The sequence below is a fragment of the Eurypyga helias genome, unplaced genomic scaffold, assembly GCF_000690775.1.
Source record: "Eurypyga helias isolate BGI_N326 unplaced genomic scaffold, ASM69077v1 scaffold3211, whole genome shotgun sequence".
NCBI classification, from domain to species: Eukaryota; Metazoa; Chordata; class Aves; order Eurypygiformes; family Eurypygidae; genus Eurypyga; species Eurypyga helias.
In genome coordinates this window covers 94,603-121,610 of record NW_010230015.1, presented here as the reverse complement: position 1 = coordinate 121,610, position 27,008 = coordinate 94,603, and the positions used below count along the sequence as shown (strand labels likewise).

Here is a 27,008-nt window from a genome sequence, read left to right as displayed (position 1 = left end):
TCACTAATTATATTTGTCATGAGTGTGTTACAACACAAATGATAGGAGACTTCTGGCACAAATTACTAGTCATTCTTTTCACTGAACCTACTGCTTCAGTAGGCTCTTGAATTAGGGTAAAAGTGCTAACAGTGTATTCTCAACGAACCAAAATGAAGAGGAGGTGAGAAAGTAGTAAGTAATAAACCACTATAAGGGGTGTAGCTGTGTGATATGGAAGGTCTTGCACTTGCTTTCAGGGACCTTGCTTTTCAGAATTCAGAGTGTCAATAAATGTCTGCTGGTGCCTATCACTGAATGTCCTCACCATACTCTTCCAATTAGTTATGCAGCTCATGGTAGTGCTTTGTTTTCTTCCTACTTCTGCGCTTTTCCTTGCCAAGACCTTAGCTTAATTCATTCCTGGTGAAAATTTTCCACTGTGGTATTACATAGGATATGTCTCTACCCCATGCAAAAAAAAAAAAAAAATTAAAAAAAAATCAATCTTTAACTTTATTGAACTACCTGAGGTAGCATAAGCAATGGAAGATGAAGTGACAGTCTCTTTTTTTTTTTCCCAGACAGGCAAATACATCCGTAGCTGCGCTCCATGTTGCCAGGCTATTTGATTTAGCATATATACACATGCCAACACAAACACCAAATAGGTATAGATGTGTCAGTAAAACAGAAATCCTACATCTTTCCTAGTCATTACGATGTCACATAGTACAGACTTGTGAAGCACTACTGCCATGGTGACCACATAACACCTGTAAAAGAATTTAAGGGTAGGCAGTAACTGTAAATACTTAAGCAATATTTAAGACTGAAATTAAAAAAAACTAATTCATATTAAAACATGTTCTTATCACAACTAACAAACCCATCACTAAAATCATACAGAATAAAATAAAGTAATATTAAGGTCAAAGTGTCAGAGTAAAATCAGATAGCTGAGCATTCTCCTTTTATACTCCAACCTTCCTCCTCTCTGCCCGTGTGGACCTTGTATTCTTGAAAAAAACCCAACTAATTTGTAATTGCAATTTAAATTCCATTTTTTCTCACTATGGGAAGAATGAAACTGATTTATTCAATCTTTTTCATAGTTTAATGTATTTCAGAATCTATTAAATGAGTCTCTCCAATACACCTGCATCTTACAGTCTGTACTGATGGAGAATTTTATAACTTTAGACTGTGTTATTAATTCACATTTACATTCTATAAAACCAATTTTATTGATACTGATGGATTATGCATAGTAATCTATGATTTCATAGTAACCCAGGAACATAGAGGACAAAGATGTAATAAATGTGTTGGTTGTCCCTGCAGTTTCTTGCAATGTGGAACAAAAATAAAATTACAACTTTAAAGACTATCTCAGGAGCAATGTAATCTGGCAGTAGATTAATTTCTTAATAATACCCACCATGATTAATAAGACGTATGTATAATTGGATAAAGCCTATTTTTAATTCCCAACACTATCTCATGAAATTGCAAAAAAAGATATTAGTGAGGATTTGCAATTAAATGAAATTTTTGTGGCTTCCATCCTTGAACTCAACAGCAAAGATGTCAGTAAAATGCACATTTGAATTAAGCAAATTAGGTTTACATGCATGCATGAAATTAAGACTAGGGCAGTTACCTGACCAAAAAATAGAAGCAAAGTATCTTTAGAAATTGAAATGACATTAAGTAGGAATCATTTCCTGCTATCATTTCACACTGAATGATAGGGTAGTTATTTCTCATCTTTATTTTTAAGATGCCAAAAGAAAAACAAATATTGGGTGTTAGTTTCCATTCAGTGGCAGTACTTTAAAGACAAAACAAAATTTTTAAAATAGCAATCATGGTAGTACTTGAGTCAAGTCCATGATAGGTACGCTCTCTGTGCAGCTATATAATTAATAGTTCTGTTTATATTAGAATCATCGAATGGATACTATATCACAGAATTAGATACTATATCACAGAAATCTAGATTGTAGGTACTATCATTACTTCACTGCAGTATGTCTGTATGATTTTCATAGCCTAAATTTATAATGAAAAATCAATAAAAACTTTATTTAATTCTTTGATTAAATTAAACATTCTAATTCGACCTAGGTGCATAGTTCTTATATTTTTTTAATATGGAGAATACCTTTTCTTTGATAGCACATCAAATACTAAAGAGCTAATAAACGTAACTTTGCATCTCGGAAACATTATTTTCTTTTTTTATTTGCACTTGCACACAATTAGACTTAAAGAAGCACTTTAAAACTTCATGTCAATGCAGAGGGTATTAGGGATCCAATGATATTATACACTGTAAGGGCATGTAATATCTCTGTAACTAATTCTATAATTTCTGTAAAAGCACATGTAATATATTCTCATATTTATGAAGCAGTATTGGAACCTCCAAAGCTTTATCACTAACTTCAACAGATCCAGGCTATCACCCAAAAGATGTCCTTGCTCTGTATTCCCTGCAAAACTCTGAAATTAGTTTTCAACTGCTAAACTTGCCAAAGTTTCCTTATTTTATAATTTGCTACTTTTACCATCTTTGCTAAACCATTTGCTTTTTTGTTCAAAGGCAAATTCATGCCCTAGGACATCTTTCTAAGAATCAAGATTCAAGATTTCTAGGTTCTTCAAGTTTTCTTCTAATTGTTGGAGAAGGGAAAAGAAATGTTATGGAGAGCATGAGTGCCTTTTGTTTATTTATATATTTGTTGGATTATTTGTTTTATTTTAAACTTATCCAGTCTTCTCTCCCTTGGGGAATACCACACTAGACACTTCCATACTCTTCCTGTGTTACATTTTAAATATCCCAGTCCCTAAAACAAATGATACATTGCAGGGATTTTTAGCCCAGCCAAGCTGATCTGTATGGTGCATGCAAAGGTCAGCTTGTTAGGAAACATTTACATGGCCATCTGCATGCCCAAGGTACCAGCAGGCACAGTCACCACATCCAATACAATGTACCCAGGGTTATACAAAGGGCCAGATGTGCTTGTCTTACAGTGAAGTCCATTATGCCAAGCAAGATTGCTTTCTAATTTGTGATGAACACTCATTACGCTGCACTTATACCCTCTCTGTCTAACATACTACGAGCTCTGTCTCAGAAAGGTGAGATCTATTAATACAGCAGTTTCCTAAATTAAAAACTCACTCCAGAGTCAGCAAGAAACGTTTCAGGAGATATTCTGTAAAACTTTGAAAGGCAGATGAGGTAAAGCAAAATAAACATTTGTTTTCTGCATTTGTGATTGGGGTCATCATGAGACTTGAAGTAGTAGTGTCCTCTTAAATAAAGAAGAATTCTGTCTAGACTAGAAGGAATGTTAAAACTGCACCTGCTTTTAAAGGACAGCTTAAACCCAGGCTTTTCTGAGTTAGTGTTATAAACATGATACGGCAGTAGACATCTCCAGGGAGACCTAGGAGGTGCTTCACTTCTCTGACAGATTGTTTGTGTCATCTTTGGCTTGGGAGTTTGCAGGCATAATGACATCAAAGCCTCTGTGAGAGCAAAATGAAGACTTTAGTATTAAGACATTAAGTGATGGTGTATTATATCAGTAATAATGAGACAGTTCTTGAGAAGGCACTTTCATTTGTACATTTCCCAACTAAGATTAAAAGAAGGTGAGGGCATTGCCTTCTTAATACCGTGAGACTGAGCCTTAGGACACAAAGGAAAACAGGAGAAGGAAATCAGGGTGCTCCTCTCAAATTTCTGCTAAACACAAGGAGGAGAAAACAGTTTTTCCCTCTACTTCTACTCCTCTGCATGTAGTAAATACGCTCCAGAATTTACTTCTGTAGGTGATAATTTTCTCCACAAATATCAGATGTCATGACTTCAGGAAACATACATAGATGTTGGTGTTGGGTGGAAGGGGGATTGAAGGGTTGAGAAGGGTAAAAACTGGGAAGGAGCTATGGGAAAATACAGCGTTTGTTTTGGTATGTTTTCCAGGAGGTTACATGGAAACAGAGGCAGCAGTGCAGGAGTCTCTGGGATTAGGGAAACTTGGAACTCAAGCAGAAAAGGACCGAAGACTAAAGAAAAAGTGAGTATCTTTTTCATGTGATTTTCATTGGCTCAGACTTGATGCAAATGTCAGGTGTTGTGTTGGTTTTATGCAGACAGGTTAGGAGAAGCGAGACCATCTACTATTGCAGTTAAGCAGTTAGCGGGGTTTTTTCCAACGTATTTAGTTTATAAAGCTGCATGTAAAAGGTAGGGAAAAATATTTATTAGAGCCTGTCAATCGTACAATATTGTTTCATTTGTGAAAGAACATAGATTTATGAGAGACATTTTCTATTTTGCATTGTCATAAATTCCGTGCCTTTTGCCTTCCGGTTGCCTTCTGTGCAGTTCTTAAAAAATAGGCAAGCATTTAATGACTCTCTACACAGATTTTTTTGTTTGTTTGTTTTTTCAGAAGGGAAAAAAGGGGATTGCGTTATCTATAACATATGATTATTTTTGTCTATGGAAGTCAAAGGCTCCAAATAAACCCGAGAAACTTCACTTTCCTTTTGCCTAGCAGCAAATAGCGACCTAGCTTTTTGTTTGCACAAATTATATAATAATTTAATGCTGTCTTTGGTTTAACAAGGAGGAGCACCAGTACACTGACTCATAGCAGCTGCCAGGAGCTATGGAGAACTATTGAGATAAAACTACAAACACAAAAGAAACCCCTTGGCAGCATCATAGTTCCAGTGTAATTAGAGGGTGTCAGAGAAAAAAGATGGTACTTAAAAATGACTTTACAAATTAATTATGTAAACAAACAGGTTTATTTTTCATCCGTAATAATTACCTTTCGTACTATTATTTAGATTCTGAAAGCCTCATTTTTAAAATCTGCATGGTTTTCAGGTTTCTTTCAGTCTTTTAATGTTTCTTTGCAAAGTTTCAAGAGAGTTTGCAATTCTAATCCAAAGAATCCAGGGATAATGTTTCAGCATCTCTTTAAATGTATATGTAGAATATTTTTAATCACTACTTCATATCAAGCTCCTGATGAAACATAACTTTAAATGTACACATCCATGTAATGTACAAATGTAAATCAGCCTCAGCTTAGCAATGGAGATAGAGAAGCAGGCATTGTGCAAGCCGAGAGAGAAGAAATGTTTTAAATTAAATTAAGAAATTCGCAGTAGCATTCACCGAGATATTGCAGTTGATGAGTGTTGTTCCTGCCTTTCCTATCTGTATATTTCTATTGCCCATTAGTCATTTGGAAATAGATGGACATAATGGGTATATTACTATGCTTGTTTTACTGAATCTAGATAGCATCTTTGAGACTGTCATTACCATTCAAAGAGTATCATTGAATCTTCAGCAGCCTTTTTTTTGCAGTCCCTTTTTATCTTCTAGCTCCAGGGCTGAAGGTACCACAGTAGTCAAATCACTTTGAACGGCCAAATGTGTTCATTTTGTTCACTTTCTCATATGTTAGTTCTTTAAAATAACATAAGACCTGATGCATACTACTGCACACATGACATGAGTACTTCACATATGAGAATGCCCAACAAGTTTTGGGTCTGGAAATAGTATGTGCACAGGTAATCCGTTATTGGACTTCTGCCTATCTCACACAATTAGACTTTTCCATGCTTTCTGCTTTTCAAGTCTTTCCTTCTTTTCTCCTGTGTCTGTCTGTCCTTGGTTTTTTATGGATTAGATATAATCAAAATGTTCTCTGCTGGAAGGAAAGGAATCTTTCCTTTGTGTCTATGGCTATTAATCTAGTCTGAACTCTATACTATTTATCCTAAGTATATGTTATATACCTGTGTCATGAAGATCATCTTTTTTTCCCTATTCCTTTAGTTTTGACTGTCTTCTTAGCTTCTCACTTTGAAATCCTTACAACTGCTTTTAAGATCTCTCTTAATTTACTATCAGAGGAAGTTTAACATACATTGTGAGTTTATGTATATATCTTATAGTTTTAAAGAAATTGTAATATGGGAAAAAGAAACATTCTGTGTTAGAGATACGAGATTCTACTGAATTGTCATCATCAATATGGTGTAAGAGAATTAACATTTCCTTGTAAAATGTGCAGTCATGTGTCTGCATCTCTTACCTTGGAAAGTATTAAGTTGAAGCAGTTCAGAAAATGGACTGTGAAATGTTTGTCTCAGTAGGTCAGATTCCTTTTACCAGCACTTAATGCATAACTCCCTCTGGAATTAGAGCCTTCACATACATGGAGTAGCTGCAAGATTACTGATCTGGGAAATAACATGCTGTGTAACATCAAGGATGATAGTAACGTGTATGAGGTTTTTATAAGAGGTAATAAGAGAAGTCTGAGAATCGTTTGCTATCTCGTGATGCAGTAGTAAGATTTAAGTCCAAGCATTTGATTCTGTTTTACTGCTAAACAAAACTGCTATACAAATTCTGCAGAGACAGTGAGCCCAATTGCTGGGACAGAAAGAGCAGAGCACTTTACCCTGCAAGGATTTCTATGGCTTGTTTAGATCGGGGCATAAAACCCCAAGAGAACCAGGCCTGCCATAAGGAGCATAGGCTAAAACAAAGAAGCACTTCTTTGTACTACATTTCAAGTCTGGGAGAGCTTTACTTACGCTGACTGTCACTTCCTTAAAACAAACAAACAAACCAAAAAAAAACCCATCATGCTTCAAATTGTTGGCTGCTGCAGGCAGAGGTACTAATGGTGTCCTGGCCGCCTGTTCCCTGAGTAGCCAGCACGTGCATGGACCTTGCTCTCACCTCGTGGAGTTACAAACACACTGCAGCGTGTTAGAGTATTTTAGCACAATTTACACGCGTAGATGAGATGACTGAATAATGCATTTCACTCTGAAAAGTTTCATGAGAGAATATGATAATTCTGGAGAACAAATCTCTCTCTGGTGATTATAGTGTCATTAACCTAAATTTCAAAGTTTTCCTGTTTTTTCCTTAGAAGATGCTATTTAGATGTAAAATTTCTTTCAGTTTCAATTGACTACTTAGACATCATTAAAATGTAATTAACAGTTTGTCTCAATGATATGCTAGACAGTTATAAACCTCAAACAAGCATCTCTATTCATCCAACATTTGGTTATTACAGTAGATTTATTAGGAACAAGTCATTCTGCTAAGGCATCAAAGAGTAATTAAGGAAGCTGTGTAGAATTTTTAAATTAGACCCAACATGTTCCTGAAATCATCTAAAAAGCTGAACTTAAGTTGCCTGACTCATACATTTACTGTCAGACATTAAATATATGACAGCTTTAGTTAAGATTAAAAGTTTTTAAGTCTTACTATTTGTAAATTGAGCATGCAGTCCTAGAAAACAGAAAACTAATGGCAGGCGTATTTAGAGCATTTAAGGTGCTATTTCATTGTTTGTTGAAAACAAGCGATGTTGCAGTGTGACGAAGAAAAATGCACTGCATTTTTATTATTTAACCTAGCCTTTATGTTCCACTCCACTTGTTCTATGCAAAAGCTGTTAATACTTTCTATATAATGTCTTCTGCCTTTTGTCTGACTCTGGGAGCCTGTCTGTGTAGGGAGTAACTTTTTCAGAAAACTCAGAGTTTAGGACTAAAAGTAGTAATGGTGCTGATACCCTCTGTGTCACCATTACATTAATTTGAGTCTCCTGATGATTCAAATGATTTGTATTCATGTAAATCATAAACTTTATTTGGTTAAAGTGTACTCTTCTGAAGGCACCCTTCACTGAAATGAAGAATGGAGCTTTTCTCTGGGTTTTGATTTTTTTCTAGTGGTTGACATGTCTCCCTGTGAAAAACAGTTACCCGATTTCCAATTCTGAATTTTGTAGTCAACTCCAGCTATCATTTCCCTGTGACTGTGTATAGACTACCCAGCTGTTCTTAATGTCATCCTCTGTGGGTCATTTTCAACCAAATAAGATGACGGTATACAGTAACTTGGCCTTGGCATTCACTCAGGTTTGTCATGATAGCCCAAGCCTGGGACCCAGCGTGGGAAGTTTCGGGTCAGTCCAGTTCCTATCGCAATTAATAAAGGTTCGTGGAGGGTTTGGATACAGGCGTAGTGTCCTCTGGGACTGCAGAAGTTGATCGGTGTGTGTCCCACAAGACAATTCGTCCTCAGAAAAAGAGTAGATAGCACTGTGCCTAAAATCAAATAATCTATGTCCCCCTTAAAAGCATATATTCCCACTGATCTCATCTGAGGCAGCAAATTAAAGGACTTAAAGGAGGGTCTGTAAATGCTTTACTGCCCTTTTCACTAAAATACTGAATGATAAATCCTTTATAAAAATCTTCTTCAACAATTAACTCACCCAAACTTGAAATATTGTCAACAAATAGAGCCACCTTTGCTTCCCTTTTTGCTATAACTGTCCTAGTGAAGGTCAATTGTATTGTCCCTGTTCACAGTTTTCTCAGGAGTGATGTCAAACTGTCCTTACCTAAAAGCCTCAGCGGTGGCAAATACAGCTTTACAGACTTGCTTTGTCTTTCCGGGTGCATTACCATTCTGAGTGCCAGTAACACACAGCTTTTTCACATGTAAAGTTTGAGCTGACCTGCTACAATACACAATGTGGCAGCAAATAGGCATCTGCCTGAAGAAGGAGACATGATAGACGAGACCTACATGTCTCCTGTGTTACATAAAAGTATGTAATGGTTGGTCATAATCACTGATATTTCACAGGATCTGTTTGTTTCATCCTGCACAATGCACCATCGTAAGTCAAGGTCCGAATAAGTGCTACGTAGTCCTAGATTGCCACTCGGAGGTGGATTTGACCTCGTGCATGCTGCTAGTACAGTCTGAGATTGTCCTATGCCATCACTTCCTCAGCAATCCCAAATACAAATGTGCTCCATGAAAAAAACCTTCATATGCAAGTCAGCTAGCCTGGATCATAGTGACAGGGTTCCAGACAGAAACTGATAAACTCCCCACTTCATTAACATGAGTGTTCAAGTAACAGTCATTACTATCTCACGGCCAAAGAATTACTGCACTGTGTCACAATGCTGTCACTCTGAGACAATCTGGCAGTGTTGGGGTGAATCAAGAGTGGAGCTTTAGCTTCACTTTTTTCTTCAATTTTGTTTGATTTGTCTCTGGACAAGAATCTATTAATTCCACATTTCCAAAATAAGCTTAAGATGTGAGGTTTATATTTTCCAAGGAAAATCAAAGTAAAACCATTCTTTCCTATGAACCTGTTTTGGGGAGATTTACTCCACAGGTACAGGTTTTTGTAAGCCCGATAGAGCTGTTTGCCTTCAAGTGGATTGTAGAAAGTCCTTGATACGCCAGGACATGTACATATGCTTACATACATGAATAAAGCCTTGTAAAATCAAGTCCTAAGCGCCTTGTAAAATCAAGTCCTAAGCAATTCCCATATGTAAAGTTATGGTGTAAAAATAAAATCCGTAGTATTCATGGTCTTATGAACCTTGCAGAGATAATTGCAATACTGTTAAGTCTCAGCTGACTACTATGTCGTACAGCTTAAACAGCTGTAACTTCCATATGAACAGAAGAGCATGTTGTATTAACTGATTTGCCCTTTCTACATAGAAAAAAAAAATATAAATGCTGATAAATTCTTTTGACAAATCTGACAAATTCCTAATAATGCTTCATTTCTTTTGTTAGTTTTCGTTTGTATATATCCTTCAGAAGTTGGGAGATAGTAGAGCGAAGCCAACAAAACATAGGCCTCATGTTGTGAATAATCCACCTTTAAATAAAATCTGTAAAAGAGAGCAGAACACTGGGACTTAGATTTGCCTGCAGAAAATGGAAGTTTTAGATCCCTGTCAATAAGATACTTGAAAAAATGTCTACACATATCTTCTTGCGGATTATAAATTTGAAATGCTGCGGTTCTCATTTAGTTGTTTTTCAGTCAACACAATGCCCCTTTAATTAGGTTATATGTGTGCAACTGGAATTAGAATTTGACATAGTGTATTTGTGACTACAAATAATCTCTGACCTCTGCAGTATGCAAATAGCTGTTTCTAATGATTTTCTTAATTGCACATATTTTGAAAAAATGAATCCAATTGGATTAATTATGGTCTTTTTCTGTGCCATCCATCTAATGTTCCTGTATAGTTTAATGCTTATTAAACACCATTATATCCTAAATGTACATGATTAATTTTTTGTGCAGTGGCTTTTAAGAATATGATGCCTTTTTTTTTTTTCTCAATCTTTTATTTCCTCAATCTTTGGGAGAAATCAAGTTTTGCATTTAATTTTCTCCCTTTTTACCTCATCTGTTAGAAACGACCTGATGCTAGTAGCTTTCAGACTGATCTTTAGCTCTTCCTCCCTGTCTAGCAAACAATACTGTGTTCAATAGCTATTATTTTTTATGTTCTCATTCCAGTGGAGGAAGGAGAGGTATTCATTGTTCTGATAAGCAGTTTAGGATTGTCTGCTCTGTCCACTATGGTTTTTCTCTTGGCCGGATTGGTGCCTAATCCTTGAGACATACTTAAAGATGAATTTTCTTTTTAAACTTAATTCCTTTAGCAAACATTTTTAACACTTACTGGAAAATCCTTTGAAATCATTAGTCAGTCAAAGCTTTTACAGTGTTAAAAATGTATATTGCTATTACATTAGGTACTTGGGGCCTTTTTAGCATTACAAATGTAAGGATATATGGTTATTTATCTTGCAGAGGATTATTAAACCTTACTCAGATTATTCTGAGGAAGAAAAAAGTTGATAAAACATTTTATTCTATATCTAACTCATATTTTTTTAATCTCGTATTTTTAAAATAGTATTTTTCTCCTTTACGTACTTTTTTTAAATTTTTTTCCTCATGAAAGATAAGGATATTTGTATCAATGAGTTGAAAGTTTTTAATAAAACAAAACCAGAACACAGCCCCAGTCCTCGCCTTATCTACATATATAGGCCTGTCTGTTGTAATTTGGATTTCTGGATAAATATAAGCATCTTCCCTCATGCATGCAGCTGGCTCTCTAAACTATGATCTCTAGCAGATGCAAATATCCTGTCAGATTAACTGTGGAATTAGGGTTTAAGGGAAGAATGGATAAAACACAGCAGAGGAAAAAAAATCTACATATCTTCTAATATATGTCTAAGGGAAATCATTGTGTTCCTTTAATAAAATGGTGATAAAATGGTTGTGTTACGAAAAGGTGAAAGATAGAATTTAAAGATCCATTTTTTTCTGCTGCATTTTGTTATCCTGAGGACAAGATCAGGAAGTGAAGGAATGTCCCTTGATCCTCTGCTTCTGTAATGGGGGAGACTGGAATGGCTTTCAGGTCCCTTAATGTACCCTGCCAACTGATTAAAGCTGCCAGAAAATTACTTACATTCCAATTAATCCCCCTGTTTATTTCTCTCTATCCATACCCGAAGGTGTATTCAGGGAAAGGTGTAAGAAATGGGAGTTCTCGTTTCATAGACTCTGGAAGGTCGAAAATTAAAAGCTTTTCCAGCAAAGGTATTCAAGTCAGTCTTTACAGTTAGCTCAGTAGAAAATGAGCTTGATGGAGATTTTGGCCCCAAAATCACAAATGCATATTCAATTCTAGTGGTATTTCCATCAAATTTGATAATCGTTTGAATAATTCTCTAGTCTTTTATTTATATTGCATGCCTTTGTTGACCTTCCTTTCCTTGATTTTCCTTTCTTCTGTGTATAAATTTGTCATTTGTTTCCATCTACTTTTCTGTATTGCACTTTCTCTTCTCTCTCCTAGCTGTTCTGCTGATCTCACCCACATGAAAATAAAATTTAAGATCTTGAAACCAGCCCCGTCCTGAACTCACTGAAATGTCTGCAACCTCTTCTTAATTAATCAGAGCACAGGCTTCTCACCCCAAAGTTTTCTACAGCTATATCTACCAAGCATTTTTATATCTTGATAAATTGTGCTAATAGAAACATAATTTTCTGAAATGTCTGAGTTTCATTCGGGCATATAATTTTCTTTTTATGATGGCAATTAAGGGATGCCATCAGCAATGGCATCCTGCTTTCTCCTGCAGATACTGTTACCAATTATATGGGCAAGAATAGGTTACCTAGAGGGCAAATAACTCATACCAGTATTGCTACTAATATGCTATTAGTATGACTGCTCAAATTAAAATACTGCATGGCATGAATAACCGCTACAACCACTAGTCACACATGTGCGTGAAATCTGCACACTTTAAAAAAAAAAAACACCAACACTCCAAAAAAACCCCCACAAAACCCGAGTCTAAGTCATTTATGATTACTGTAAGATCTTTTCCTAAAAAATTAGTAAAGTGCACATAGAAAAGTAAACCTTGGTTGGTAGTCCACTCAGTTGTACTGTGTCTCCATAGCAATTTGCTTAAATCCACGGGTTTGGGATTTTCAGGATTTTGGTGTTGCACAAAAATCATTATGAAATTATTCAAATCTGGGCAAAATGCTTTGATTTGAAAAATCTAATTCATATTCACTTTATTTACGGATTTCTGGAATTAATATGTATTGTAGATGGTATATGTGCTGTGCTGAATGGTACCTAATAAATGGCCAACATCAGTTTAATGAAAATCTCATTTTGAATGACACATCTGTTCTTCACAAGAATATTTAACTTCTTTCAAGCATTCAAGACCAGTTAGAAAGATTTCTGTAGTTATAATGCTAGTATTATTTTATCTATCATATGATTTATTTTTTTTTATGGATTACTATATGTTCATTAACATTTATGTGCTTTTTTTTCCATTCATCTCTCTCCATCTCATGAAAAGCATATCTGGGTAAGTTAAAACACCATGGCTGCTGAACATATTCATTTTCAGCACCATGTTTATTTTCTGTGTTTTATTCTTATTTTCTTTTTGGTTTTCTGTGAACCTTGTGTAACAAATCCATGCAGAAAACTGACACAAATGAAAACTTTCAGAGTATTCAAAATAATGATAATCCTCAACGGCATGCACAATTTAAGGTCAGGACATGCTCTTCCAGGGTTTAACATAATGGATTAACTACTTGGAGATAACTGCTGTCAATTTTTTTAAACTCACACATTTTGGGAGGTCTAAAGTCAAGAATCACAAAGACATTTGAAAGTTTAAGGGAGTGAAAAAATCATGAGAGTGAAGGCCTAGATTGACAAATGCTGGTAAGGCATAAATTCTGCTTAATTAATTCACAGAGGACTCCAATCCCTAAACACTTGTAATCCAGAGTACACAATTTCTGTCTGAGCCCTCATGCTCTGTAGTAGTACAGTAATATTACATTTGCGCATATAATTTTACTATTTTATTTTCCCGTAGTTCATTTTTTCATGTTAGGTTGTTTGGGGTTTGTTAAATTGTTAACCTGCAATCCAGTTTGAAATCTCCATCTCCTCTTTCATATATTGTACAAATGTTACTTCTTCTTGAATCATTCTGGGGACTTAGGGAGAAACTTTCATCTGTTCAAAGCATGTATGAGCTGTGACTTTGTAAAGGTGTAAGGATAAAAAAAACTTTTAAAGAGAACTGTGGTTACCACATTAATTTAGAACACATAATTATGAAATGGCTTTATAAAAATAGATTTGATAACATTTAATCAACGTGGGAACTCTAATGTAGTACAGTAGACACAAGATTGCAAGGCTGTGCATTATGCAGGTCTGTTTACTTCACAGGTGTTTTATTATTTGTTTAATAATAGCTTTCAGCAGCTCTAATTTCTTAGGGTCTGTATTAAGCATTCCTGAGCATGCTTCAGTTAGCTTAATATATGTCTTCAGAATAAAGAATGCTGCCCTTCAGTTTCCATAGACTTAAAATGTACACCTATATAGAATAATTACAGCGTTGTTAAATCTGCTTTCCTAATCTGTTATCTGTGCTGCTGTTGAAGTTATACTTCCTTCTTTTATAGATTTAAAACCTTATTACTTGCATCTTGATTTCTGTATTTCAGTCATTTATTCTGAAAACTCTGTGAAGTTGGATACAGAACACTTTGTAAAAAAAGGAAATTGAGTTTTGCCCATTGTTCTCAGTCTGACTATTAGGTATCAAAAAGGAGAAAGAATGAGGATTTAAAATTATTTAAAATCTAGGTCACTTAAGTGCCAAAGTTGAAACAAGAGCTGACCCAGTTTTTATTTAGTGCGGTCTTTAAGTCAGAGGGATCCTTTCAGATTACATTAATTCATCATTATATAGCAATATTGTTTATCTCTTTTTTTTTCCCCTACTTCCTACTTTAAAAAAGTATAGTCTTGCAGAAAATACATAGATAAAATGTAACTTGGTTTTTTTATTAGACATTTAATATCATTATTAATTTATACAAATTCACCTGCCTTAGGTTGTCATACAATGACCTTACAGGATTCTAGCCTCTATTAAATCTTCAGCAAATGACAGTAGAAAATATATAATCCAAATCCATCTTAATTCATTAGAAATCCTCTTTCCTGAATTTTGGAGTATTTGAATATATGTTAAGTTGCGTGAGGCAGATGTGTTTAATCTTAACTTGAAATCACAGGATTACTTAAATAAATGTAGCATATCTATCATTTCTATCTATTTCTCTTCTAGAAACCAATCATGTATAACATTTTGTTGTAAACTAAACATTTTAGTATTTATGATAATAATAATGGTGAAAGTGTCAGTAATAATAATCATCAGAGGGTCTGCTAGGTAAACGCTTTTATCGCTTACCCTTTTGAGACAATGTCTGTGAGTAAAGGCCATTTCATAGGATCTAAATTGCCCATTAGCCAAAAATTTTAAACAAATTCTGCTAGTATTTTGCTAACATGATTTGACTCCACTTCACCGTGCCTCTTTCTCAATTCATCTCACATTTATGATTACATTTTAACTAAGAGGCATTATAACATGCACAATATAATACCCCTACTAGAACTATCAGAGTGAATGCTGTTATTTGCAGCAATATGAAGATCTGTGTTGAAGCATTGTTCAGGTTTCATCAAGACAGTGTCTGGGCTTTGCGTACTACACAGAGTGTTTCCATCATGTGTATCAGAAATCCTACGCTGTTATTCTCGTTTGGTTCATGGCGGGGAGCCTCATCTTCATAAAGGAAATTCAGTGTCACTGAAAGACACACTGTAATTCAAGACCTTGTTGATTTCCCACACAAAGGCTATTTAAAAATTTGTGGTTATTTTTAATAAATTTCATTGAGTTTTGTGCGATGAGCTGGTGAGGGTTCCTGATACAGAGCTGGAATTTTCCCGGTGCAAGTGAAGGAGATATATGAAATAGAAAATTTGCAGGATAATAACATAGTTTTGTTCTTGTCATTTCCTGCTTCCTTTTGCTCCCATGTACCTCTGATGTCCATTGGGATATTGAAGCATTCATAGTCCCCATGGTACAAGGCACTCAGCTTGGTACGTTGATGATGATTTGGCCAGTTGTACCTGGCTCTCAGAAAGATAGTGCTAAAGAAAATGGTCCAATGTAACATTACCCTTACGAAGTCATTTCAGGGAGGATTAAACATCAGAAGTCAGCGATGGGGTGGCAACCTCTGACACACAACTTGGCATGACGTGTGATTTTTTTTCCTTCTCCGTCTTTCAAAAAACGAGTGAAGACAGCCCCCTTTGAGGCACTGTCTCTAAAACAGGCAATCATCTCTCATATTTTGGATGAATGCTAAACAGTTGGTGTTCATGAAATTTCCTGACTTTGCAAAACCAGGTTTAGGGTGATATTTGTTAAACAGCTTATTGCAGTTACTTCCATAATGTCTCCAGGAAAAGGATTTTATTGTTGAACAGTAATAATGTTATCTTTAAAAATATGGCTTTAATTCATTCTAGTAGTAGTAAGTGGTTTAAAGCCTTATCTGCAAAATAATAGCATTTATGTTAATGCTTAATTAATGTAATTTCTTCCTTATCAGCTTGTTTTCATGTGTTGCCAAAAATCTAAATGAGCATGGAAATAATTACATCTTAATTCCCCACCTCCTTACCAATGCAAAGTGGACACACTGTAACATGTGGTACTCTTCTGACAAAGTCTTAGGAGGAGAAAATACCCGCGTTCCCCTGCAAAGCATCTTCCAAATTGGAGGAACTGTATAATGCTATTCATGGTCTCCAAACCATATCCTTGTGGTGAAAGGAAGGAGGAGTCATGAGCTCTGGGGTGTTCATCTCTTCTTCCTTCTGTGATCAGTTGCATGTTTTTGTAAGGAAAACTGAACTGCAGCTGCCAATATTTGGCTTTGGGGAGCTCCTCTTCTCAGTAAGTCAGTGACTATCCCACAGGGACAACAGTACATTCAGGCTGTTCTGAAATATTCAGATTATATTCCAACATAGGTAAATCACTGGATTCTATTTTCTTAGGATTTGCACTATTGATCAAAACGATCAATGTTTTTTCCTACTTGACGCTTTTAGCTTGTTTTGTAAGAATGGATGTTTTCCTGTAGTGCTAGTTTATATCAAAAGAACCAGAGTTTTCTTTGATGACCAACTTAAAGAATATCTCTCGGTCAAAAAATAGAAATTCTGGGTTTAGTTCTGGTTTAGAAAATGAAGGATCAGGTTCTGCAGATAGTCTAGTGTGTATTAAAAAGTAGTCAAAGAATACTGGTCAAAAAATAAAATATAATTTAAATAAACTTTAATGTTAGAGAGATGTTCAAATGAAACATTCGAGGGAAGGAAATATAGTTCCTGAAGCATAAAATTCTTCTTAAGGGAAAGAAATATTGTAAAAGTCCTTTTAGTATTCCACATCAATAAGCGAGGCACAGGCCTTATGAAAGCTGTATTCCTTGTGCATGTCCGAGTTAAAATCCTTAACTTTTCACTAACCATATTTTCAAACCAAAACATTTTCCTTCTACATTTCCTTCCCTTTGGATTATGTTTATCATACTGTAGTCTGGCTGTAGCATATATATAGGGCCTCCCTTTTCTGGCCTGGCCCCGTTTTCTTCAGCCAAAATCAATAACCACAACTATATTATCCATTAGCTCTGTCAGCCAGACTGCCTCTAAGTAACAGAAATGATTTCCTACTCTGGAAAAGAGTATTTGTTTGAGAAGCACCGGACTAATTCTAAGCCCCACCAGCAAGACTCAGGCCACTCCCAAGGACTCCCTAGAAATACATACTTTATAATTCCAGCATAAAAGAAGTGTTTCATGGAAGTGAGAAGTGCCAGTGCCTCTTCTGCAGGCAGCTTGGTTCCTTAGGCCACACAGGGATTTAACATCAAATCAAAGAAATAGGCCAAAAGTTTTCCCTAAACCCCATCTTCCTGTTGCTGCTCTCCTGCTTGGAGCAGGAGACTAACACAAGCAAGGAAGGCCAGTGGCCCTCAAAGCCGTAATCTCCTTTTTAACTTACTGCCATAGCCAGCCTGCTCTTTCAGCTGGTATGGGCAAATAGAATACCCCAGACAAGGAAAAATCTGGGATCAAGTTCCTCCAAGGATGGTGCTTCCATGGGACTCCCTGATGCAGAAGGGGCTCCTCCCTGGGCTTGAGCTTGATTTGGGGAAGGAGCAAGTTTCAGAGGGTTTTGTGGGGTCCTACGTGGGACACCAGAAGTGGCCAGGTGAGGAAGGGGCAACCCTGAAAGCTTGGCTCTCCCTAAGGACCGCTATGCCAGCTGGCAGCCCTGAGGTACACACTGCTGTAGCTTGGCAGGCATCCTGCAGAACCAGCTCCGAGGGAAGGCTGCGACTCAAATACCTCATCCACAGGTACCTGGGAGGCCAAGTCTGGCCACGCCTTCATTCTGCTTTCCTAAGCAGCCAAGTGTGTATGTCAGTATTGGCCTTCGCTACTTGTTTCCCCAGGAACATGGGATTCCTGCACCCCCATCAGCTACTGAAGGTAACATGGTGTTTGTGTACCCAGAGAGGCACTTCTCATTTTACTGAGGATTATGCTTTCATAGAAAACAAGGGTAGATCTACACAGTCGTCGGACCTCTGAGTGACAAAGGATAGGGTGTGCTGTAAAGGATCTGTGGGAGGACAACCCAGATAAACTTCAGTAATGCTGTCAAGTATTTCTAATGTTGCATACTACTATAGCAGAAACATAGAAAGTAAAGCAGCTGTCTTTCTATTAGTATTCAGAGCCCAGGATTTAAACAGCTATGCAAAATTGTGTGTTTGAGTTTCATTTTCTACTAAAGCCAAATTCTCTCAGTCTGTCCCCTCAGCAGGGAAAAAAATCCCCAAAGGAGTACTCCTTACAAGTAAGATCACTCCATCGCTTTTATCTGCTGTGATTTCGTACTGCATGTATTTGAAAGGCTGCTAAGGCAGTGAGGAATTGCCAGGGGATAACTGAATCACAAAGGCTGTAATAATAAAAGAGGACAGAGCAAAATTGAAGCTATAATTCCAAGATTTCCTTGTTATGTGGGAATGTAAGCAAATTTTAATACTACATTAGCACAGTCCCTGTCTAATTTGATTTTCACTACAGCTTGTTGCTGAGAGCATTCTTTTGTGTTTCACTCGGTAGGAGGCAGCTGAAAATATGTTGTTAAATACCAGAAAAAAAGACTTTAGAAGGACTGCTTTTTCTATGCCACCACCACAGTGGGTTCTTTATTCCTGCTCCAGGAATAAAAATGTCTGGTAAAATGGTTGAACATGTTTAATGTAGAGCATTTTCCTGATTGTCTAGCTGACTGGCCTATTCATAACTTTACCAAGTATTTAATATGACTGTAATAAAAGTATATTTTAAGCTTTGAGAATTATGTTTTACATACATATTCATTGCAGTCCAGAGAAGCTGCAGATGGAGGAGTTGGATTGGTATCTGATCAACTCAATAGAAATATATCTATGTGTATATGTGTACATATAAAATTGAGAAATCACATCAATTCTATAATTATAAAATGTATGCATTAGTGAACCATGTGGATTTCTTTTGTAATAATAAAAATAGTAACATGTTACTAAGTTATTCATTTGTATTATATTTCATATATAATATCAAATGATAAGCTATTAATATATTTTTAATAATTAAAATAACATGGAACTATTAAAAATACACTAAACTCTTAATTAGCCAGGGATGGCTTATATATGATGCCAAATAGCTGTACTCCAGGGACCTTAGAATTGTGCATAGCTGGTCCAGCAGGTTTAGTGTTTCAAACACGGAGATCTCTCAGACTTGGCTGTGTTGCTTCCATGCTTACCTCAGGTCCAAGTTTGTAGTTTTGGGCCTTTCTGGGTCATTACCAGGCAAGAGCTTAACTAGTCTTGGGAGGAATCCCTCAGTTTACTATCTTCACCAATGTCTTCTATTATACAGGTGATCCTTTTATGTAGGGTATGCCCATTCTGTGTTGCTTCAGCTATGAACAGAGAGAAACCTTGCCTTCTGTATGTTAGGTGTTCAAAGGAGTGTCAGAATGCCCCAAGAAAAAAGAGTTGGGAATAGATTAAGGAATACATTGAAAAAGAGGAAGGAACTGTATTGTTCAGTGGTCTTTTCTATACCTGTCATCGTGCTTCACTGGTGTTACGCTTAACAGAAATGCACAGTTGTATTTATATTATCCCTACGCATACCTCTGCACATTTAACAATGTTTGATCCATTTTTAGACATGAACTTCTGGAAGAAGCTCGGAGAAAGGGTTTGCCTTTTGCACAGTGGGATGGACCAACAGTGGTTGCCTGGCTGGAGGTAAGTGTTGGCCGTAATTTAGAAGTGTGAGTCAACGTTTGTAGACTGCTTCTGTGTGCTCGTCCTTGCAAACTCTGAACCTGTTAAAGTCTTTCCCTCTCTCCCATGTGCACTGTGCCTAAGTATTAAGTAGATTTCGACATTGGATGGTGTAAATCAGAGTCTAGAGCTGAAGAAATTAACACAGAATAACACAGGGGGATGAGGACAAGAAAAAAGCCTTATTAAATGCACTGGAACCCCAAATTTTTGAAATCTTATTTCTCAGTCTCAAAATATTTGGCTACTGCCTGACTATTTCATATCACTTTGAGAATTCTGTAGCCAGCCAGAAATATTTGGTATTAGAGTCAAAGCTGATTTGCTGGAAACATGAACATACAAATGTCTGTTCATTTCTGAATACTGAGAAAAATCTGGTCCTGGTATCCTCCACAGTGATACAAAATTTGAAGAAATTTCTGACCATTTCTGGCCTAATCTTTTTTTTTTTTTGGTCTTGGTTCTTAGCCACAAAATAGACTATGTGTCCAACTGTCTCAGTGAGGGGCTGTAAAGAGAAATTGATGAAGTTCTTGGGCAATATGATGAGAATACCACAGGAAAGCCCACAAAGAAGTTTATGCTGCGGTGCAGATTGAGTACTGATGATAAAAAGATATGAGGGCAGAAGTACTGAATCTGTTCAGAGAGTGTCAGTGCGTTCAGTCAGCAGATGGACACTGTGTGCATTGCACACCCTTCTGGGGAAAATATAGTATGTGACCCTTGGACTGAAAAACAAAAGTAGTATTAATGGAGACAAAGGCCCAAACTGAAGAAATGTATGTGATTGCAAAACATTTCCAAACAAGAAATTGCAAGATTGCAAGACATTTGCAAACTTCTGAGGGCCTAACTTTTTAGCCTTAGCATTTACTCCTGTTGTTTGTATGTAGCACAGAGTTGATATATATTTTAAGAACTGTGGGTTTTCTCAACTAATTCTGGAACAGTATTTAAACCTTGATACCTGGCTTCTCTGCCTAGAACAATTACCGTGTCCTCTTTTTAGAGGCTGTTTTTCATCTAACTGCATTTTCTGGCAGAGACAGCTGTTTGTTAAAGAATTAATTTACCTAATTTGTTAAAGAACTAATTTACCTAATGAGCGGCAAACATTTGAATCTATTTCTGCAGGGTGAATAACTCCCAGTATTTATGCTTTCCTGCCATTCAAGTGCATGTACGAAAAAAATTAATGTCAAATTAAATGAGAATCTTAACTGTGTTTTAAAGCTATGCATAGTTTCCTTATGGCCCTTTGTTTAAGCCCAGCTGGGTGTAATCTGCATAATTTTTTTTTTCATTTTTTGACTTAGATGAAATTTTGTATTTTGTTAGAGTTAGTTGAATGGGATCATATTTTTAAGCTTCAGACTAGTATTGGATGGGGTGCATCGGCTCATCCCATCAGTGGGAAGGGCTTTTGGAAACATGATGGAGTCGTTCCTCAAGCTCAGCGCTGCATCAGGAGTCAATACAGAAGAGCCTGACTGAGGTCTTTTGGAATCTGCCATTCAGATCTGTTTTCTCCGTGACATGAAAGTGATTTAACAGCTGTCTTTTAAGTAAATATTTCCTAGATAATGTATAGACTTGTTAATTAACCACACAGTACTTCCCTGTACTGCGAGAAATTAAATAAAAATCCTTTCAGTTTGTCTCTGCTCACCAGATATGCTGGTGAATTTACTGATGGTGTATTTTTAATAATTTGTTTGCCCTTGTGTCCTCTTTCAGTAAGCCATTATTAAGAGAAAAATATTAAGGTCATGAAATCAACTAATACTGATGGCCTATTGGACGTGCACACAGAGAGAGGGATCTTGGTCACTTCACTTACAGTACAGATGCTCTATCCTACCAAAGTTCAGGCACTAATACTTGTTACTTGCCATCTACCCTGAAATATTTAAAAAAAAAATCTGAAAATGTAGACTATAATGGCTACTATCCCATAATGTCACGCTATTGTATGCTGATGGACAGGTTTCTATTTCAGAAACAGTGGAATGGAATAAGATGCTACTACAAGCCATTAGTAACAAATCAGTGCATTTGAAAAGTGCTTTTGGCAATTTATGTTTGAAGGAACATTATACAGCAGTACAGCGAAGTACAACAGATCTATACTTAAGAAAATTATGTAGCTGTATAAATGTGAATATAAATTTTATGTACACAGAAGTATGTACATCAGGTGCATTGAATGTTAAGTAGTGATGGGCGATTTATGCACTTTGACTCTCAGTGTCAGAAAATCTAGGATATTAGCTGTTGTGTTGCCTAGTGGAAATCTTCATTTATACATTATGCTTCTTCATCCCAGCAGGGAGAGCTATGTACTAAAAAATGTGATTCACAGCACCAACCCGTGTGCAGTACTGATCTGGAAAAGGGTGAGGAGAGAGGGCAGAGAAGGGCTACTTTCCAGGGAGAAGGATCATCTTCCTCCAGGTTTCACAGAGCCTAGCAGTCTCCTAGGGCTGTCTCTATTTTCCACTGCGTTATCCCCAAAATCTCTGTGATTATGACATTCGCTGCTTATGTCCTTCTCACAAAATAGCATAATGTATTTCATATGGTGAGAAAAACTTCCCACAGGTAGGTATCCCTGCTATGGAATGATCTCCTTTAGAAGGGAAGAGTTGTAGACACTGACAATCTTATTAATGAGGCAGCACAAAATGAGAAAGCTGAGAAAACCTAGAACTAAGTAGGGCCCAGGCAAGAGTGCTAGGAGGGGAGAGTTACCTCTTGCAAGAAAAGAGTGGTGAAGGAAGGGGCTGTGACTGACCTAGGCTAGTAAGATTAACATAAGGAGAGGAGAAGCATGATGTGGCAAGCAGGTTTCTTCTAAATCCACAGGTGACATAGCTGTGCTCCCATTTTTCTGTAACTTCTAACCAGCATTTCTAGCTGTTTCCAAATTTGCAGTAAGCTCAGACCCCACGCGGTTGGTTACCTGCACTGTTCGGTTTATTTCTACCAAGGAAACAAAAGCTGAGAAGTGTAAGATTGTGGTCCATGAGTACACCGTGGGGACGAACATGGAAAGAGAGAGAAAACCATTTTAGAACGAAGTGAAAAAGTTAATCCGTTCTCCTTAGACTGTTTTCTGGATATAATGAGACTAGTAAATGGGCAGTAACACGGGCTTGTGCCACTACATGATCATTAAAGGCCTGGGAAAGGAGTGGCACAGAGCTCTAGAAATAATTCAAAGCATCTCTTGCTTTAAAGTTCTGGTTCCGATAAAAGCAACAAAAAGACTTCAGATGAAGGCATGGCAAGGTCAGGGTTCTGAAGCAATTCTGTTTTATTGAAGACTGATACTCACACTGGTTTGTGTGACTTACTCAGATTGCCAGGTGCCTTGATGATTAATTTCATTTGAGAAAGGAAGCAAGCTTTGGGTGAACGTGTCCTTTCTCTCAACAGCTCTGGCTGGGCATGCCAGCCTGGTACGTCGCTGCCTGCCGTGCCAACGTGAAGAGCGGAGCGATTATGTCTGCTTTGTCCGATACTGAGATTCAAAGAGAAATTGGAATCAGCAATCCTCTTCATCGCTTAAAGCTTCGATTAGCAATCCAGGAGATGGTATCACTGACAAGTCCATCAGCACCTCCAACATCCAGAACAGTGAGTCCTGTTCAGCTCACTTTTCCTTCCCCACCTCACCCTGCAGGAGCCTGCAGAAAGTCTACTGTAGTACGAGTGGCTCTAAAGTAACACACTTCACAATCAGTGGGAGCTGTCCTGTAGACACTTAGAAGGACCTGTTCATCGCTTGCTTGATTGTTGATGGCTGACATTTTTCCTTTAGCAGATATTATTTTAAGTCATGATTTTGATTAACCTTGATGATATCTAAATTATAAGTATTGAGCATCTTATTTGTAATTTTGCCTGGTTTTTTGCCTTTCTCTTCCTGTAAGTCATTCCTCCCAAACAAATCAGATTGTCTTTCTCTTTTTTCATTTCCTCTTTTTTTTTTGGGGGTGGGGGTGGCGGGTGGGGTGCAGGGGGGGATGGAGCTGGGACAAGGCAGGAGAAGGGAAGAGGTTATGTAGGAACACAACTCTTCTGAATCTTGTTCCCATTCCCCTTTTTTGCATCCTTTCAAATGTTATCTAATCTGATTTGGCTGGCTTTAGGTTCTTTAGGCTTTTAAGAGAAGCAGTGATTGGAGGTGTGAAGGGAGAAGTGGAGCGTGTGCATTCAGTGAGGAAGGGAAGAGAGAGTGGCAGCAGACAGGAAGGAAAGAAGTAAAGAAGAAACAGAGCTACAAGTCTGAAAGGAAAGAGGAATATATCAGAAAGGGCGAGAAAGTAGATCAGACTAAGAATGCATGTGCTATAGATAAAAAGCACCTTTTAGTGGAAAACAAAGAAAAACAGGCCAAACTGAGGAGGAGGAAAAGAAACAAGATAACAAAAGGGGAGTTTTATGCTGAGAGGCTCATGGTAATGGCTATGGAAAAGGCAACACTGTGACAAAGAAACATAAAAAGGCACCAAGAAAAAAGATGAGGCTTGATTAGATGGGAAACATGACGTAGAGGTGAAAGACAAAGACTACTACTCAAGTAGTGCAGCCCAGACATCTAATAGTTAGATGATAATGATAATGATGTTAATAATAATCAAATTTATATTTTGTAATCTCTTTTCTTCATGGAATTCATTAAGAACCTTTGGGTGGAAGTTAGAATTGAGATACCTTTGAGGGGCACCAGATCCACTGACCTATATAAGCAACTGAGCAACAGGACTCTAACGTGCCTATTGACTGGCCTTTTATCTCCATGTTGCTAAGGTTCTTTAAATATTGTAGTTCCCCATCTGATATTTTCTCTGCTCAGAACAGTAGTACATGTCATAACCATGGTAATACTATGAATTGTAATGGATTTCACCTAAGTAAAGCAGAATAGAGTCAACATGATGTTGAATTACTAAACAAAATTAATTTTGTTTTTAAAAGCATAAGAGCATATTTCAAAGCATAAGAACATTGGCACTTAAGAAATGAGAAAACAGTACATTTAAGCTAGAAACACTGGGAATTATTTTGCCTTGTTTTTTCAATTCTCCCCGAATCCTGCCCTGGCATCTACATTGCTGAGTCTTTCTGCCTCTTTCTCAGGAAAGGTGTTAATCAGGTCTCAAGAAAACACAGCAGACCTCCACACTCCCTCCCTGCCTCACCTCATTGTCCTAGTAATAATCTGACTGAAAACAATAGCATGAGAAAAAACAGTTTTACAAGAGAATTCTCTTGACATTTTTGATTTACAGAAATGTGAGGGAAGTAATCATTATTTAGGTTACGGTATGAGCATGTGATGTGTGCAGAGTATTTAGGCTGGAAAATCTTGGAGAACTGAAGCTTACATCCAGCCAGAGCTATGAGCTAAAGGGTGTGTTTGCCACTTGTGTGTGAAATGCAGCTTTAATTATTATTCTTTCCTCTGGGACGGCGCTCTGCCGGATTCCATCCATCCGTTCTAGTTGAACTGCTCCATCTCGCGTCTGTTCGGAACCCTCTGTCGAAAGATGCAAAACGAGTTGTCTAAAGTTGTCTCTAGTTGCAGCCTGGTAGAGGCAAGAACGTGGTTGTGCTGATGGTGATGCTATACGCTGTTAACTTACAGTGGTGCTGCCTTTCTTCTTTACCACTGCTTACCTAATGTGGATCCCACCTGCCTTCCTGCGGGCCTTGTCCACAGCCCTCAGGCAACGTTTGGGTGACCCATGAAGAAATGGAAAATCTTGCTGCTCCAGCTAAAACGGTTAGTCTTTCTATTTCCAATTAAAATGGTTTCAGTGCTGGAAAGAGAACTAGGATGTACCTGCATTAACGCAGATGCCATGTCCTCTGTAGGATGCTTCCCAAGCATGCCATTAGAAAGTCGCGGTGAAATTGAATGCAGACAACAGTTACATTATTTCTCAGCAAAAGAAATTCCAAACTGCATTGCAATCACAAAAATTGCGTGAACCTAAAGCCAGTATTGGAGTTTTACTGGACATAATAGTTTCACTGCCAGTGTGAAGCCTCATTTAGTGAAATGAAATGGTCACGGTTACAGGTGCAACATTTCCCCAGTAGTCTGCTCCCTAGTACCTCTTCTAAATATAGTTTTCTATCAACTGAAATAGAAAGAAATAAGAAAGGCTTGAGAATGGTGCACTGCACAATGCAGTGTTTTCATTAATGCTGAGCCTTTCATGCCTGTACTTGTGTGTTCATGCTCTTTGATGTAAGGTGCATGGAGTATGTCATCTACTTCTTGATTTTTGTCAAATCTCTCTCTGCTTTGGTGGGACATAAGTAAATATTAACAATTTTATTCCATAGTTCTGACTTTTTACTTATACTTGGAATATAGGAATATAAGTTATTTTAGGTATTGTTTTTAGCATTACGTCGTAACAACTCCATGGTGGCGCTTATAAAATATGACACAATCCCACAGTGAGATGTCTGAAAAAACCTATCTTCAGTTTGGAGAACTTTATACTCTGACCGATCCATAAATGGTGAGGGAGGTACTGAAGCTACATTTTGATGAAATAAAGAACTATTTCTTAGAAATTTATGCTTGCTATACTATTTTAAGTTTTCTCATGAACATTCATGAAGCAGATGCTCACCAATAATCTTTTTTTATTTACAGCCGAGCTCATTTTCAATGTTATTATTGTTGGTAAAGATAAATACAAACATAACAACACTCAGCTGACCAGAAGTAGAGTTGATCCTGTTTAACTGGCCAGTCAGGAAAATAGAGTTCTGCCATAAAGAATGTTATATATAAAAAGTTCCTTTACAATATGTTCACAAGAAGTCAGCTTTTTATTCTGAATGTTGCAAAATCTAACTGGAAACAAAAAATCTCTAATGCCCAATTTTGTAAGTAAATGCTTGTATTTTGATCGTGAAACCATAAAAAGTGTATTAGATAAGGCTGTAAAGTTTCACCAAGCTATAATGATTTTGTATCTTGAAAACGTAGCTAGATTTGCCCTACTTCGATTTTATAGTTGTGGTCTTGTAATTTGTAAGGTAGTTTAGCCCAGGGCATTGCCACTGACTGGAGCTGTTTTATGTGAACATTTTACATGTATGTTTTCATTTGTACTATAATTAGCATACAGACAAAACCCACACCTTTTTATAAATCATTTTTATTGTCTTTTTACCTGC

The 27,008-nt window shown here is 37.0% G+C and overlaps 1 protein-coding gene across 1 annotated transcript in view; it reads left to right on the top strand.

Moving 5' to 3' along the window:
• Nucleotides 1-27,008, top strand: part of PPFIA2 (protein tyrosine phosphatase, receptor type, f polypeptide (PTPRF), interacting protein (liprin), alpha 2) — a 112,834-nt gene that overhangs the window by 74,395 nt on the left and 11,431 nt on the right. Inside the window, exons 17-20 of the mRNA XM_010160584.1 lie at nucleotides 3,986-4,079; nucleotides 19,673-19,754; nucleotides 23,238-23,438; nucleotides 25,528-25,590. Of these exons, the coding sequence (XP_010158886.1) occupies nucleotides 3,986-4,079; nucleotides 19,673-19,754; nucleotides 23,238-23,438; nucleotides 25,528-25,590 (440 nt within the window). The remainder of the gene's footprint in view (nucleotides 1-3,985; nucleotides 4,080-19,672; nucleotides 19,755-23,237; nucleotides 23,439-25,527; nucleotides 25,591-27,008) is intronic.